This window comes from Stigmatopora nigra, chromosome 2 (assembly GCF_051989575.1).
Source record: "Stigmatopora nigra isolate UIUO_SnigA chromosome 2, RoL_Snig_1.1, whole genome shotgun sequence".
Lineage (NCBI taxonomy): Eukaryota > Metazoa > Chordata > Actinopteri > Syngnathiformes > Syngnathidae > Stigmatopora > Stigmatopora nigra.
The window spans coordinates 14,042,655-14,060,027 of record NC_135509.1 but is presented as its reverse complement, the minus strand read 5'-3'; the positions used below and the strand labels follow the sequence as shown (position 1 = coordinate 14,060,027).

General features: G+C 39.9%; 1 protein-coding gene across 1 annotated transcript in view; it reads right to left on the bottom strand.

The window, feature by feature from the left end:
* LOC144190583 (tetraspanin-9-like) overlaps positions 1–15,528 on the bottom strand; it is a 55,612-nt gene extending 40,084 nt beyond the window's left edge. The window contains exon 1 of the mRNA XM_077710848.1: positions 14,642–15,528. Coding sequence (XP_077566974.1) covers positions 14,642–15,013 — 372 coding nt within the window. The 5' untranslated portion in view covers positions 15,014–15,528. The remainder of the gene's footprint in view (positions 1–14,641) is intronic.
* Between the last annotated feature and the right edge of the window lie 1,845 nt (positions 15,529–17,373).

Genomic DNA, 17,373 nt, shown 5'->3' with positions numbered 1-17,373 from the left:
TTTCACTTACCACTTTAGCTATGAATGGGTGTTGACACAATCAACACCCAGATTAAAGATTTAAGAATAATATTCTCACTTTCCATTGGTTCTGTACATACTGCCACAAGATCGCCAAAATTTTCTTCCTATGAGCAGTGCACAATTTGATTTAAAAATTATTTTTATATAATGCATGATCGTGTTCGACCAAATGTCTACCTAAATTCAGTGAGACTCTAACGGAATTGTACTCTTACTGTACAAAATTCCTTAGAATTCATTCAAGTTGTTTCTCCTCTATAACAAACATACAAGCAGCAGTAAAAGAAAGCCTAAACATGCTGTTCATATTCTGCTACTTTCCATTTGTGATTTACAATCACAATACAGGAGGGCTTGTGTTATTAGAATGACTGATGAATGCAGCCATCTGTTCCACTTAACTGCTTTATATACCCTCCATGTGCAACGTATGGTTAGCGTTTGACAGATTGTGTCCTCCTTAAATGGGATCTAGTGTTTATGGAATGGAAGAGGCAGGCTATGTAGTTATGCAATTCTACTTAGTAGCTGCTCCCATTGGGCACACAATGGTGAAAAATCCAGGTATATATAATATTGAGAATACATTTGGATCAATAGGTGTGAGCAGTCAATATTGATCTTCGATGACATCTTCACTGGCTGCCTTCCGTGGCTCATGCACCTACGCATAGATCTATATAAACACACACACACAAACATACCTATAAACTGCATTTTTGCCTGCCTATAAACTATATATTTTTTTCTTCTTCCTCTTCATTGTGTATTCGTTAGCTAGTGGAGTTTTCCACCCCCTAAAGTAACAAGGACTTCTAAATATGCTCATTTAGTTCATCTAAGAAAAAAATATGTAAGTGTATGCTCTTCAAACACTCAATTTAAGAGGATTTATATTTTTCATGAATGACAAATTGCTGTTTACTGAGGCACACTTGCAAAAACATTTAAAAGGCATTTCAGATTCAGGTGTGCAGGCAGGTGTTTGAAAGCATTTGTGGCGGTGGCCCAGCATAATCCATTGCCAGGTGCTAATTTTCATGCAGGCAACAAGAAACTAAAATACAAATTAAGTAATGCATGTTTAGAGTTTGGTATGGATTTACATGCATTGTTATTTTTCCACATTGGTGAGGCTAATAATGTAAATAATTGTAGGCATGATCACGAACTACAGTACTACAATTCTCCTTGCTGGCGCTCCAGGGTCAGTATGGGAAATATACTGCTCACATCTTGAAACATCTTGCACAAGAATGTGCACGTATGATGCAATCGAGATCTCCCACTGTGGCAGTTTTCATGCCAGCATGGGAGCAGGGATGTCTCTGCGGCAAATACTAAGAGCTAATCATGAAATAACTCTCTGACTAGGCCGCCCACAACACTTTTAGAATTATCAAAAACAAAGCAATTTGCAGTGATGGCATATTTACAGCCAATATTGGATCAAAAGATTACCGAGGCTAATGAGGCTAATCTGATGTAAAACAGTGTAAAGAGAAATGTGACTGCTCTTGAGCAGGGGTCACCAAATATTTAGATACCCTTTTTGAGCATTCAATTAAAGATACACATAAGGGGATATGATTGTAACATTTAATATGAATATATTGCCTTTGATTAAACACTATTCTAATAGTAAATGGGTACTTGATGCTCTACTATTGATACAATTACATTCCAATCCATAAATCAAGGGTTCTCATCTCGTTTTCTGAACTGCTTTATCTTCACTAGAGTCACACGGGGTGCCGAAGCCTATCCCAGCTGACTCCAGGCCAAAGGCGGGGGGACACCCTGAATCGGTGGCCGGCCAATCGCAGGGCACAAGGAAAGGGACATTCATGCACTTTCACGCCAATACCTAGGGGCAATTTAGAGTGTCCAATTAGCCTACCATGCATGTTTTTGGAATGTGGGAGGAAACCGGAGTACCCGGAGAAAACCCACGCAGACCCAGGGAGAACATGCAAACGCCACACAGATGGACATAGTTCAACGGTTGCCAGTTATTATTCGCTATCGTCTTCAACAGCATTTAAACATGATCATCTACTGCCAGCTTTAAGAATATTCTAAGAACCCTAATTTTCTCTGCTACTATAGAGTAATAAAGAGATGAAAGCCTCAGCTGTCATCTTGACGGTTTGGTGAACACAATAATGAGCGTGAGTGCAAAGTGGCTTGCCAGAGTCTTCATCTTTATCAATAAAAAAAACTTCTATTTCAAGGGTGGCCAAGTTCGGTCCTCGAGAGCCCCTTTCTGGTCTGTTTTCCATGTAGCCCTCCACCAACAAACCTGAATCAAATAATCTGGATCGGTATCAAGCTTATGGACAGCTTGCTGATAAGTTGATCATTTGATTCAGCTGTGGTAGAAGAGGGAAATATGGAAAACAGACTGGATAGGGGCTCTCGAGGACTGGACTTGGCCATCCCTGCTCTAAATCATCGCAAATACTTAGGGGCTTTTTGGAGTTGAGAAAACTAACATAACATAGCCACAACACAGATGAAACCAACAGTCTTATTTGCACACACACTGCTGGTTAGATTCAGTGAGAACAAGGTTGTGCAGATATAGTTCAAAACATGCTGATGGACTCATTAATAAATAATGACGGTCCTTTGGTTGTTTTGTGATGAGTTAACAAACCTTACTTGCTGTAACAATCCATGGAAAATGAGCCTGAACACGACCGTGTGCCTACTTTTAATTTCCTTTTTTTGGTAACAAATATTACTGTAATTACACAGGAAAGCCGCAGGGTTTTCCTCTAATGGTTGCAACTAAAGAGCTGATTTTAAACAGCAGAAGGTCTTAAAGGATTTTTGCAACTGCAGCCAGCAACATTTTGTCTCACATCTAGCAATATACATAATAAAAATAACCTTGAAAAGCATTACCTTCTTTGCATTATAAATATACTTATACTTACCGTTAACAGTATGAATTGATTTATTTAAATGTTGTCATTGATTCACATTCTCTCGTGGTTGTTTTTGTTCAAAATATGAATTCATCATACATGCCGTTTCAACGATCAAGCCTTGACCCGCCTTACAATGAATCATTATTTATTTTTATGTTTTTGTATCTACTTTTGTGCCTCCTAGGGTTGTATCTGTTGCGAGAGTAAAAAAAGAGGTCGCTTCTTCTTGAGGGGGTTTCATAGCAATTATCATGGAGCACATCAGAGAGTATCTCCTGCATTCTGACCACCAAAAAAAAAAGTAAAACAAGAGGTCTATTGAATTGAATTTGGTTTCAAAGCCACATGACGGCCATTTTGCAACAAAGCCTGCTGAGACAAGCTGTGTTACAATCGTCATTAAGTGCTATGCCAAGTGGACTGTGCAGTGTATATGGCCATCTTAAGTATGGTTTCAATGCCAGGAACAGTTCAAAGGTAAATCCATAGTGTTTGGGGAATAAGTGTTCTACAAATGTTGTTTACTTCACTAAAAGTTGACGGGCAAAATATCACATATTGCAATGCAGTGTCAATGCAATGCGGGAAGAATAGCAAAACAAAATCACACATTTTTAAAATTACATTTAATTAATGAGAATATATTAGATATTTTGTTGTTGACATTGCAGGGAATCACCCACTAGTCTAGAATACATGTACAGAAACTACTGTTGCTAAAGAATGATTTAATTTGGAGAGACTCTTCAAATCAGTGACAGCATTTAACTGATGAGACCATTTCATTAATGGTACACTGACAATTATGGGAGGAGGAACATAGAATAATCCATCAGGGATGGACAACTGCTATGAAAATTGCAGTTGTTTTGACACATTTTAAATCTGGCAGATATATATATAGTAGAATGTTGCCAAGCTCAGCCTGAAGAGAAGAACTATGAGAGTGATTCACCTCTTGGGGAGCTGTCACTAAAGATCAGTGTGCTGCTCACCTCTTTTTCTCTTCAGGATGTCTTTCTTTCCCAGCCTCTTTGCTGTAATACATCACTTCTCCCAACCAAACCAGAACATTTGTGGGCAACCAGTCTGTCTTGTCAGAAAATCTTGTGAGGAAAAAAAAAGACAGGATCCTTCTGTCCCTATTCTACCCTTCAATAAAACCAAGTGATAAATTTTTGCTGAACATTTAAAACATCATCCACTGCCTACATGAAAACACAAAACAGTCATTACAATTAACCTTGCCACCCACCACTTTGTGCAAATAGGCAAAAATATCAAAACCAATCAATACTATAGGTTCAATCCAAGGTCGGTTCCAAACTTCCTGAGTGGAGTCTGCGTGTGTTTTTCTGGGTAATCTGGTTTCCTTTCACATCCAGAAAAATATGCGTGATAGGTGGGTTGAACACTCTAAATTGCCCATAGGTATGAGTTTGAGCGTGAATGGTAGTTCATCTGCTCGTGCCTTGCAAATGGCTGGCCATCAATCAGGGTGTCCCCGGCCTGGACCCTATACTTGGCTAGAAGAAGCTTCAATCTGCTTTTCAAACCCTTGTGAGGATAAGCGGTATTGATAATGAATGAATATACATAATGGATGCTTCGATGATTATGTGAAATTGGAGTTTTTCCTGTAGTGTTGGTGTAAAAATACAGCAGTGTTCTGAGAACCTTTTACAAATTCTACTATCATCTCAATTCAGCCACTACTGAAGAGCGTGTACCCAGATAAATTAACTCAGAAATTCAGGCAGAATTAACAACCAGTGCCGGCAACAGCCCAAACATCTACAATCTGTACTGGTCTAGAATTGAACGGCATCATATTGCGTAGTTGTGCAGAAATGTACAGAAAATGAGAGGGAGTGTCTCCTTGGGATTTCAAAGTGCAGGCGGTAATTGCAAATTGGCGTAAAATAAACAAGAGGAACAATTTGCTTCTGTGGCGTGATAAGAAGCGGCCAATGTCAAGGGGACAGTTTATGTTTGTGGCGATAAGCCGGAGAATGAATATGCATGTTGAATGACGGCTCGCTTTACAGCAAGATAGTCAGTCTCTTATCTTGTGGCATGGCCAAGTGCAGTGATTGCATTTGTGTCTTCAGCAGAACTACCAAAGCTTCTTCTCCACTTCATATCTTATACAAAAGTAAAATTAGATTGGACATAACCAGAGCAATGCGACAACGTGCTCTAACGCAGACCTGGGCTTCCAAATTAAAACCCAGTTGCGCTGCAGTAAACAATGTAACATCTCACAGGGACAGGTTGAACACACGACTCACCGCATAATTCACTTCAAAAGGCCCCATTAAAAAATAACCATAAAAAAAGATGCCTGACATTTGAATACCATCTTGTCTGGCAGTGTACTTATGCAATGTAACCTTGCAAGCTACATTATGCTTTATTTTATGGTTGAGTTATAACACAGCACTAATCTGTGGCAGTTTGGCTAAATAAATCAATACATGCTCTAATGTTTAAGGCATAAATCTGTCTCATTTGTTACGGCCAACATTGCAAATGAGTGTGAGAGCATCATTGCGTGTTGGAGCCTAGCTTGCGGTGTGTGCTCATTACCATTCAGGCAGTGAGCGCCTGAGTCCCTGACCCAAATTTAAGATGACACATGTAAAATAAACAAATTCAAAGTCAATCTTCTCCACACGTATTTTTGGCCTATTGTGGCACAGATGCCTGGTGTATCCTGTGCCTCCCCATATTGTATTGTTTCATTTTTTGTGAGGAGCAGATGAGTGGAAATTATACCTTTGGATGCTAGAGTACCTTTATAAGGCAGGTTCTTCCAGGAGGTACTGAAATTATGTTTGTAAGGTAATAACAAATGATAATTATATTTTTTTCCTAAACGTTTCCACCACAGATAGTGGATGTTATTTTAAAGGACAAAAGCCAAAATACCAGAAAAAGTAAAAATTAAACCCCAAAGAACCCACTACACTGTGAATGTAAGGCCAGTAGTTGGCAACACTTCAGATAAACGGTAGTTAAGCGAACTGGACATACAATGTCACGCTGAAGGCTAAACATCCTCATCCTCATTAACAAAAAAAGTTTTAAAAATCTACTTGAAATGAATGCTGCCATTCCAAAATGCATCTAGAAAAATGTAATGTACAAATGAAGAATGATAATTTATTCATTCATTTCAACAATGCTTATCCTTGTAAGGATCGTGGGGGGGCTGGAGCCGATCCGAGCTGACTTTGGTTGAGCGGCCTATTGCACTCTAAACTGCTCGCCAGTCAATCACAGGGCACACATTGACAGACAACCATGTGTACTCATAAACACACCACCACCAAGTGGGTATTAAACTCAGGGTGTCTGCACCAAAGTTGGTCAAAAGAACCACTGCACCATTGGGTGTCTCAGTAGGAACAATGCTTAACATTTGATTTAAATTGTCGAAACTTAATTCTATTCACCACTCGATGGTTCAGTGGAATATTGGTCTGACTTTGGTGTGGGATTAATTCCCACTCGGTGGTGGTGTGATTGTGAGTGCCATTCTTTGTCGGTCTCAATGTGTGCCCAACTATTGACTGATCCAGGATTTAGTCCACCTTTTGCAGCTGTGATAGGCTCCAGCACCCTCTGACCGTGACAAGGACAAACAGTGATGAAAATGAATAAATAATTCTATTTTCATAGTTGCATCAATTAATTTCAGCAAAAGCCATTTCTTAAGGACAAATGTTATGTCATACCTGGTACAGTGGTGCAATACTAATGTTAAAATATACTGTATACATTTCATACAGTGTAGATTGCCAAGGAGAAAGGAAGTCATATACATATTTGCACTCTGAGGGCACGCTATGTAATTCGGCAGCCTCCAAGTCTCTTAGCAGTCAAAGGGTATGGCCGTGAAGCATTGATCCTAACTGTGATTTGCCTTTGGGTGGCAGAAAATGCTGAGTTGTTCAACTAGCAAGCAGGAATGTTCACATTAATTCACTGGATAGGTGCAGATTAACATTGATTGGTCTTCCTGGGGAGAAGAGACAAGGTAATGATAAACTACCACCGCTCATGTACAAGGGCGGATTTGATTTGTGTACTTGTGGGAAACGTCATGGATAGCAAAATTAAATGAAATGTTTACAAGATCTACTCCAATGAAAGTGATTAAAGATGAAGCATGTCACTGTGGTTCAGAAATAGTAAATACTGTATCTTAGCAGCAGGTTTATGCAAATTTAAAGCTATCTGAAAATGTTTAAAGATCTTAAATTATTGTTCTATTTTTATTGATATTAACGTTGCTGCAAATTAAAACTGTGAAATTATTACCCTGGTCCAAGTAATAAACAAATAAATTCTTGCTTGAACTATTGTAAGGTGTAAAACTGAGGATCAATATTTCTGACTTGTGACCTTAAGGTTTATTTATTGTTTCTAATTTTTGGCAAAATATAAAGAAATTGTGCACTGATTGCGGCTAGAAGTGAATTTGGCCTCTTGTCATAGTAATAGATTAGGTGTACGTACAGTGCTATATACAGAACATGAAACAGATGTACTACCTCAATAATTACTGGTAAGTTACTTAGAATTCTGTCTTTTCCAATGGCCAAAGCTTGTGGTTCTACTGTATGCCTCATGTTTGAACTCATATATTCATGTAGATTGTGGTCAGGTTATTTTCCTGAACCATACAATATTAAACTAATAAAGTCACTTCTGGGACAATGGGGGGGGGGGGGTGACTTTAAGTCATGAATAATAGAGAACAAGGTAGTAGAGCCCCTATGCATTCTAATTCTCATGGGAGTCAGGTAGGTGTGTGATGTGTATCAGAGAAGCGGTTTCACAGAATGCAAAGTAGTAATATCACTGCCTCCTCAAGTTCTAGAAGACTACTTTGTTTCTCTCCTCAGATCATTGGAGTGTTGTTTTGTCTGATTCTTCAGTTTACGTTGAAACGCATCTGGGTGTTGTTATTACTGCAGTAGCTTTAAAGTCAACAATGTGCTCAATAGATTTCATTATTACTGCATCAAACCTGTCTGATCACTACAAGAGAGGAGACTATCAATATCTTTTGGTTCTAGGTTTTAGGAATTTAACGTTATTTGCCATTGAATACAACATCACACAAGAGGTTCAGAGTTCAGTCTGGCAAGGCATCACAAAAATAACTGGCCATGTCGCTTTCATCCACTTTCTACCGAATTTGTGGAAGTGAAGTCAATGAAGTAACTCTGTTACCTGCACTTGTTAGGAAAATGTAGTCAGTGTTTTGTCTGCAGTTTATATTGATCACTGCTTAAAAAAATATTCTTGGGTGATGCATCTGAAAAGTCAATTACCTTTACACTATGCATTCCCGGTGCTTAATTTGTTTTACAGTCTACAGTTTACAGTGGTAAACTGTCAAAATTTAGGGTGGAAGTAAAATGTTACTATAATTGGAAGTCAACTAATTGCCTTGAACTTATTGAGCTTTTATTTGGTAACCCTCTCCCAAGTGAATGGGTACTTTTGTTCGGTGTTTCCTCGGTTTTATTGAGTTAAAGCTGTATTCCTCTTACACAGACTCACCTACCAGCTGCGTATTAGTAACATCAAGCAACACTAATCCTCCTGTGTAACTTCTATCCCCTAGCAGTAACACACAGACCAGATAAGTTGATCTGCAATGTGCGCTAATGGCGTCGACGGCCAACACAACACGGACAAGAAATCAATGAAGCTGGAGAGATGTGCAAATTAGAGTCAACTCCCTTGATGGTGTGAATAGACAAAGCAAGGCTACTGAGATATTTGCCCAGGAGGTCGGTCAATCTGAATCAAGGTCTAACAATCTATACATGATGCCAATTAGACCATATGTAATGTGTTGACTTTGGCTTACTATTGAAGAAAGACCAATGCTTTCAAATTTGGGATCTTCATCTGTGTAGTCATAAAGGATGTAATTCTTAAGGAGGCATTATGACAATTCATGGTATTTAGATGGCATAAATTCACTCACTGCCTCACACAGTGACAAATGTCCATTCGCTTCCAGATGTCTGAGCTCAAATGCATTGGAAGTCTCTCGTCGTCAATGGCACTGAAACATTGCCATTCAGTTCTATCCCTCTCAAGTAAAATGGATTAGAATAGTGGCAGTGGAAGAGTTGAATGCAGTGTCTTGGAGGGCATACATGACCTTACTCCTTCATTTTCTTTTTCTCTGATTCTCGTTTCCATTGGCAGTGGCTGATGCAGTACAGTTTTGTCTCTTGTTAAAGAGGAACATGCATGTGTGTGAAAGGGAGTGGGTTTGGTTACAACGCAGCCTCTCGAACTAACCATGAAAGACGATTGAGCATGCTGATACCTACATGCTGATGTGGAAAATGAACACTAGACAAATTGCTTTGACACAACACATTACAAACGCAGTGGGAGAACAAAACTTGGGTGAAGTTGTTTGTGAAATTCCATCAAAACAGATGTTGGGCGATGATTTATCAGAGAGGAATCTGTGATACCATCACATTTAAATCCTCGAAAATCAGATTCAGGATTTTCATTCTCTGAACCGCTTATCCTCACTAGTGTCCTTGAGGGTGATGTAGCCTATGCCCAAAGAGTACCCGTAGAAAATACATACAAGCCCAGCGAGAACATGCAAACTGACCTGGGATCAAACCCACGACCCCCAAACTGTGAGGCTGACGCGCTAACGCCCTGGTTGCTGGGCTGCCCGACATATGCTTCACAGGCAAAATCTAGCAGTGAATTGAGAGAAAGAATGCTGGAAATTAACACGGTTGGTTCTTCCTCGTGGAAAAGAGCTTTCTTACAAACACCTCAGTCTACATATGAGGACAAGATTGCTGAGCTCACATTCTCTTGAATAGCAGATGAGGCTTTAGCTTTTGATAAGACATCGTAATGGCCCCACTAGGGAATGTATATATATTGCTACAACCGCAAATATAGAAAACAGTGCTTGTGCACTTCAGTCAGTGATATACAGTGAGGCAAATAAGTATTTAGTCAACCACCAATTGTGCAAATTATTCTACTTGAAAAGATTAGGGAGGCCTGTAATTGTCAACATGGTAAACTTTAACCATGAGAGACAGAATGTGGGCGAAAAAAATGGAGAAAATTCTATTGTTTGATTTTTAAAGAATTTATGACCAGCCAATCGCAGGGCACAGAGAGACACAACCATGCACAATCACACGCATATCTAGGGGAAATTTAGAGTTTGCAGCCTACTGTGCATGATTTTTTGGAATGTGGGAGGCAACCAGAGTACCCGGAGGAAACCCACGCAGGCCCTGGAGAACATGCAAACTCAGGACCCCACAGCTGTGAGGCCGACGCGCTGACCACTCGCTCCAATGGGCCGCCCCCCGTGAGTTGCAAATGTTATGGATATGTATATGAATATTTCATGCATGTTTTTGGGAAGTGGGAGGAAACCAAAGTAGCTGGAGAAAACCCAAGGCCAGGGAGAACATGCAAACTCCACAGAGTGAGGACCAGCTAAAAAGCTTGGCCACCTATATACATTACCATATCATATTTGCAATTCATCATAACCTTTGTGTAGTATTGGTTTAAACATAAAAAAATAAAAGGCTTTCTCAGTTATTTACCAATGCTTTACCTAAATATATAAAAATGAAACCTTTTATGACTGCAATCACAATTCCGTGATACCGTAATATTTTTTCTCAAGGTTATTATACTGTCAGAATCTGATACAGTCACTTGCGATAGCACACATTTCTCAGTCTTTTCCTCAGATTTATTGAGTGGATGGTTTTTAATAGCTTCACGAGGAAAACAACTATATTCAATAAAGACAAAGGTCATCTGTGTCAAGTCTACCAGGGAAACCTAAAAGTCAAGAACTTTACAGAAGTGAATCATGAAGGTAGGTAGTGGTAAAAAAAAATCTTGCTCGACATGATATGTTTGTCCTATCCTGACATTCAAACTTTATTTGATGGGTCTCCCTTTACCTCCCACTCTGTTAGACACTGACATGGCGCCTAGGCTGTACTTTGATGGTTGCTGGTTTAAAGAGCCCTGGTCTCAATCCTGACAGAAGCATCCAATAATGCTCTAATCTGGCCGAAAACCCCCCTACAGCTCAGACTCATTTAATCCTTTATAAGAAAGAGGAGCCAGGTGGTCATGTACAACTGCTGGGGGTCATCAGAGGATGAGCACATAGAAAGGGAGTCCCTCTCACTTTAAATTACCGATGCAAAGCCACTAAATCGGACTTTGCGTTGATGATCAATGCATTTTTCATGATGGTTATTTATGTGTTTGGTTTATGTACAACAAGGCAGAAGAAGTCATGAAAGAACTGTGATAGTTTGTGTTTGCTTTGCACAAAGATGAGAATTCAGACCTTCAGAGGCAGGCTTGCCTACCATTTAGAGCAACCTCGTGACTTTCAGTGTCACTTGTACAACAGCACAATTCCAGATCTCTTAACCTCCCTTATGACATTTCTGAATGCTTAGCCATCTGAAGGACATTTAACCCCATCACATTGGGATTTACCTTTTCAGGATATGCATAAACAGGCATTGGAAGAGCAAACTGCCCTTCTACTTACTACTTTCAGAGGTGTCCAAGAGTTAAGTGACATGCATCAAGGCACATGCGCAATAACCTTGTATTGGACACGACACTCCACCGTGATGGAAAATAACCGTGACTTCATGTCGCCAGCAAAGGAGACTTTAACAAACCAATTACAGTCTGACCTGAACCTCGCTTAATTAGTTTCCCTCAGGACCCTGAAATGGGCCCAGAGTGGAGTGAATACATTAATATCAAACCATAGACAAATAAGTAAATATGAGTAGTGGATTCTCATTAAAAGAAAATTAATGTAGAATGAATGGCATTATTGCACCATAGGGTTGTGTAAGGAAGTGGACACCTCATTGCTACTTAATGATGTGCTGATGCACAAGAAAACCTTTCCGGAAAATTTGAAGACAATTCCAAATCTTATTTTCTGATGATTGTGACAAAGGGTGTGCAGCATTACTAGGATTATGTCACAGAAATTGGGTTAAGCTCAAATTTAGCTTTCGAGAGACCTGGAAAAGTAAATGCCACGAAGCAAATCCCCCAAGACTGCCTCTGAAGAAAGCTGCTAAAGGTGATTTATTGACTTATCATACACAGTGGGTGCTTCCGAACTGTTGAATGTGAACAATCGGACAACAATGACACACAGGAATCCAAATTCTTATTCTAACGCAGTCAGTTTAAAGGTTTTGCTATTTTTCATGAACCGTATAGTTCTTTATCAGTTTTAATTATTTGAAGACGTGAAGAAAAAACGAAAAACATTGCTGAGTAAGCAGGTGAGAATATTTACCTTTGGTCTGGTGCTTTATATTTATATCCATCAGCCTTATCAGTCTAGGTTGATGTGATCAATAATTTAGTTCAGACTCCTGCGTTCGGCTCACAGTGACATGATCGTATACCAAAAAAATAGTTGCTGTATTAAATTGTCTAACTCCTCTATAAGATTAGCTGAGAACTCACTTACTTGGAGATTAGAAAGCACTTAAAAGAAGAGACGTATCAATTTCATTTTTTATAGCCATCTCTCTTGAAATATTAATTTTTATCAATGAATGGAGTTTGATTCCAGTCATTGGGTTATTGTTTTCTTTGTTGATTTGTAAAGAATATATATTATACCCAAACATTTTATTAAGCAAGCCATGTTGCACTTAACATCCTGAATAGGTTAACATTGAGTCAAGAGCGCCTCTGCTGGTTTGAGAAAATTAGTGCACTGCAATCCACCAACTGGCCCACTATATCAGTTATTGTGGCCACCTTTAAAAAAAACTAACTATTGGCCAAGGAAGGCTCCAACCAATGTCATTATGGAAGAACATTTAGGCACATTAGGCAAGCCAATGCGTGTTTTGACTTTGCTTTGACATGAAGAGGATGAAATGGCACGGTGTTTAGACAACAATGCTGCTATGTCACGGTCGTTGCCGAGAGTCGTTAGACTTGAGTATGTCAGACCCAATTTTTAAGAGGGCTTTGTCCACTTCAAACTTAGAAGGGGATGTAAAGAGGATTTTATTTGTTTTCGTAATTGTAATGATCTGTTTTACTAAGTTGGTTCATTTTTGGTTGTGTTGCCAGCTCCATTGTGTGACAGGCCAGTACATATGAATGAAGAGAGTGCTAGTGTTGATACATGTTCATTTTGTTAATGAAGATATTGTGGATCAATCAAATATATCTGTGTAATATGACTCTTTGCAAAATATTCCATATTAAGATGCTAAGACCTGTGGATTCTAATCAGGTTTGACATCTCCATAAATTCATTTCTTTCATTTTGTGAAATGTTGGCATTGCGCCGTAGAGTCAGGGGCATGCTATAGCACTGGTAATTACAGTAGTAGCACTGTGTCTCAGTGACTTCATTTTTTGATGGTGCAAAAGGACAGTGTTGAATTCAGTTAAATTGTCTACCTAAAACTGGAGACATGTCAAAGCCTGAGAACTACAGATCTCACAGGAGATGCAGTGTCAAGGTAAATCAATGTCAGAATGAAAGAGTCCAGCATCAACTGAGCCTCTCGGAGCTTCTTCATTCTCCTGCACAACATTTACATCAAGGCAATGCAAACTGAAAAGCCCATGCAATGCCTTTTGTTCGTTTCTACCAATTACTTGGTTCTTCACTTACAGAAATGAGTAATGATACGAGAATGATATAGATGCTGCAACTTGCCCCACAGCAGCACGCAGAACTGCTCTTTGCACCCCGAGACTAGAGCAGCTCTTCCTCTTTCATTTTTTTGAATAGGGAGAAGGCAAAGAGAGGGTTGTTGGTTTGTGTGATGAATGGGTACGTGTGTGCTTTTTCAATGCCGACCTGTTCACAGCTGGGCTCTGCATAATGATCCCTATAGCCCCTAGTGTGGCCCAGTTAGTCCAATGGCATGATACCCCAGGGTTGATATGGATATGGGGTGTTTTCATGCTTTCAGCTCGGCTGGATTCACACAAAAGACTTTAGCCTCATAAACCATAAGCCCTTTAATCCACTTCATAAATATTCGAGGGATTTCCACTTTTACAAAAGATGCTCATGCTTGGCCACTTAATGGAAACTACCACCCATACGTGTTTTTCCCCCATTAAAATCTATCACTTAGCAAATAGATTTTTTTAATTTTATTTTAAAAAGCAAACACATTTAAAAAAAATGAAAAATGATGACAAATTAAACTAGTGATTATGTTGACTGTTTGGTCGTAAGCATATTTTTTAAATAACACTTGGCAACCACAATGAATGTGACCCCACTGAAGTGTCATCCTCAATTCCACCACATATTCTGTCCATCTCCCATTCCTTTCCTTCCTCCGGCCACATACAAAAGAAGTGCTGGTGCACTGGCACTGCGTGTCATGACATCCAAGAATAGCAACATACACTCCGAAAAAATAAGACATAAAAAGAAACAGGCACAAGCCCTCTGATGTAATAATTAGAAATGCATGATTGCACTGACTAGACTCACTAGATTTTCCAGCTTTAAGTAATAGACATCTACCTACATGTGAATTTGTCAACTTTGCATCACAATTTGACTATGTAATGAAATGATGTAAAGAAGCACTTACCCAGAAGATGAGGTTGAAGATGAACATCAAATACTTCAAACAGCAGAGGCAACCCCTTGCCATGTTAAACTTCTTGAATTCTAAAAGGAACACAAAGGATAGATCCAGGTAAAAGACCACGTATTTGCTCCCTTTGGGTGAGCTGTACTTGTTGTTGGTCTTGTCTCCTGTGCTGGGCTCAGCCGCTGCTGTTGCAGCCTGACCCTGCGGTGTGTTTTTATGCGGCCCCGTGGAGCCGTAGAAAGCACCGGCAGTGAAGCCGCGACCACCGAATGGGCGACCAGACGTGGATGCTTGAGGAAAATCAGAGTCACAGCTATCTACTGAAGGGCTACGATGAATGGCTGACTCCTCACTGCTGGACTTCTCCATGCTCGAGGGCTACAGCTGCTGATGAAGATCTCCCTGACGCACAGTCTAACATAGTCTCAGAGGTGACAGGACAGAGCGACGTGCCCTCCAGGTCTCTAGCGATCCCCGAGCCACAAAACCGATGAAAGATAAATTACATCTGACCCAAATCACACAGCTGAGCCTGTAAATTTGGGGATGTAGGAGTCCGGCGAAGAAGTGAATGAAGATGCGGATGATGTCTTGCTTTCAATGTCTTTAAGATGAATCCTGGTGAGAGCATCAGTCATCTCTTGAGAAGTTGTATCTCTATCTTTTCATTTCCATGTGAAAGTGGCAACCCCAGTCTGTCTCAGCTGTCTTGTTTCCTCCTCAACTTTTCTCAACCTGACAATCTGTTCAGCTTCTTTTTTTATTATTCCATTAAGGAGACTGATTCTAGTGTAGGGTCTCCTTCCCCCGCACTGCCGGTGCTCGGCTCTCCGGGTAGCTCCGATGCAACCGATCTGCCGCTCAGTAGAGACGCAACTAAGGAGGATTGCCTGCTTCCTAGTAATAGTGCTGCACCCTTACTCTCCTGTATCTCTCCCTCCCTCTCTCTCTCTCTCTCTTTCTCTCGCTCCCTCATGCAAGCCCTCCCCATGCTGAGCAGACAGCCAATGCAGCAACTGAAGGGAAATCCAAACTCCACCTCTCCACTCCCAGTGTCTTTAATAAGCTCATGGCTGTGTTTGCTTTGACTATACATGTTCAGCAATTTATACTGTCAGGGGACGCGAGATGTCAGAGATGAATTCAACAGTGATTAAAAACTAAAAGAGGACATGACGTGCTTTGCAGTTACACGGCTGATCTCTGGCGCGACAGAGTTAGGAGGTGAAGAGATAGGGTGACATTTTGCTAATACAATTCCTCATGATTTGTATTTGCAGTTGAAATATTGTTAGACAGCCATTGCTATAAATTTAGCACTATTAATTTGGAAGATTTAGTATTTTCTTTTTTTTACAAAACTGATTATAATATTAGGGCATTTTCTCATGTGGGTTGTGGTTGCAGAAGTGCAGCTGCAATTTGCAGCACGTCTGTGTTCTTTATTACAGCGTTGCCCACATCCCTGTACAAAGTTGCAATTTACAATGAACTGCCTTCGGAATTGTCACCAAATGAATCAAACAGTACTTTAACATTCAGCACACTTTCCAAGGCATCGTCAGGGTCAAACACTAAATACTGGTGCTGTTGAGTCACAAAGTAAACCGACAAGATAATACTGCAGGGTTTTGATTTCAAATTGACCTCACTTTCTAATCTAAGGTGCCTCCCCATATCTATCCAATCGCTGCAATGTAAAATTAAAGATGAAAGGATTAGAAAATTCAAACTGATTATTCTACCACTTGCATCCATGTAATATTGAAGTTGCCAGGTTTTATTTAAGGTCCTCACTTGTCCCAAACAAATTGTTATAACAGTGGAGGAGCCCTCAAAAGATCTTTATTTTTACTACTAACTCGTCATTGCACATATGGTAGTTGTATATGGTTAGTGGTCCTCAATGTTTTTTAGTGCCAGGCAGTTCTGTCTCCAGACAGAGGATGTTTTTTTCAACAAAATTTCTTTTGAGAAGAACCCAGTGCAACCCAGCATGTATTATGACTACAGCAGTATGGATAATTATTCTGGCTAATTATGTTGGAAAAAATGAAACCTGAAGTAACAATTAAGAATGAGACATTTGTTCAGAGGAAAAGCATGTCAGAAAAATTTAAACCTTGAAAAATAAAATGTAATTAAATGTCTCTTCGAAAAGCTTTGATAGTCTGAGTAATATTAAGAGACTTGGAGAGAAACATTTGCCTTTAGTCAAGAGCTTACAGTAGCTGCTAAGATGTATGTGTCTGATTGTTTAAATTACAGGCGGGCGAGCGGTAAGTGCGTTGGTCTAACAGTTCTGGGGTCAGGGGTTTGATCCCAGGTCAGTCCTGGCTGTGTTGAGTTTGCATATTCTATCGAGCTTAGGCAGGTTTTCACCAGGTACTCGAGTTTTGAATTGTCTGTCTGTATTTGCCCTGCAAATGGTTAGCCACTGATTACCGTAGTTAGCCAGTATAGGGACCCCCGCCACCCTTGTGAGGCTAAAGGGTTTAGAAAACGAATGAATGTTTAAATTACCATTTTTGAAAAATTCTGGCTTTGGTTATTTCTCATCTGATCTCATTAAGGGGGTGATGGAGCCAATCCCAGTTGTCTACGGGCCAGAGCAGATGCTTTGGTTATTTAACTTTATTTAATGAAAGGAGTTAGATAATGGTCAAGGGGCTGTATCTGAACACACGGCTCACAAGCTGCATGTGGCTCTTTGCTTTTTATCATATTTT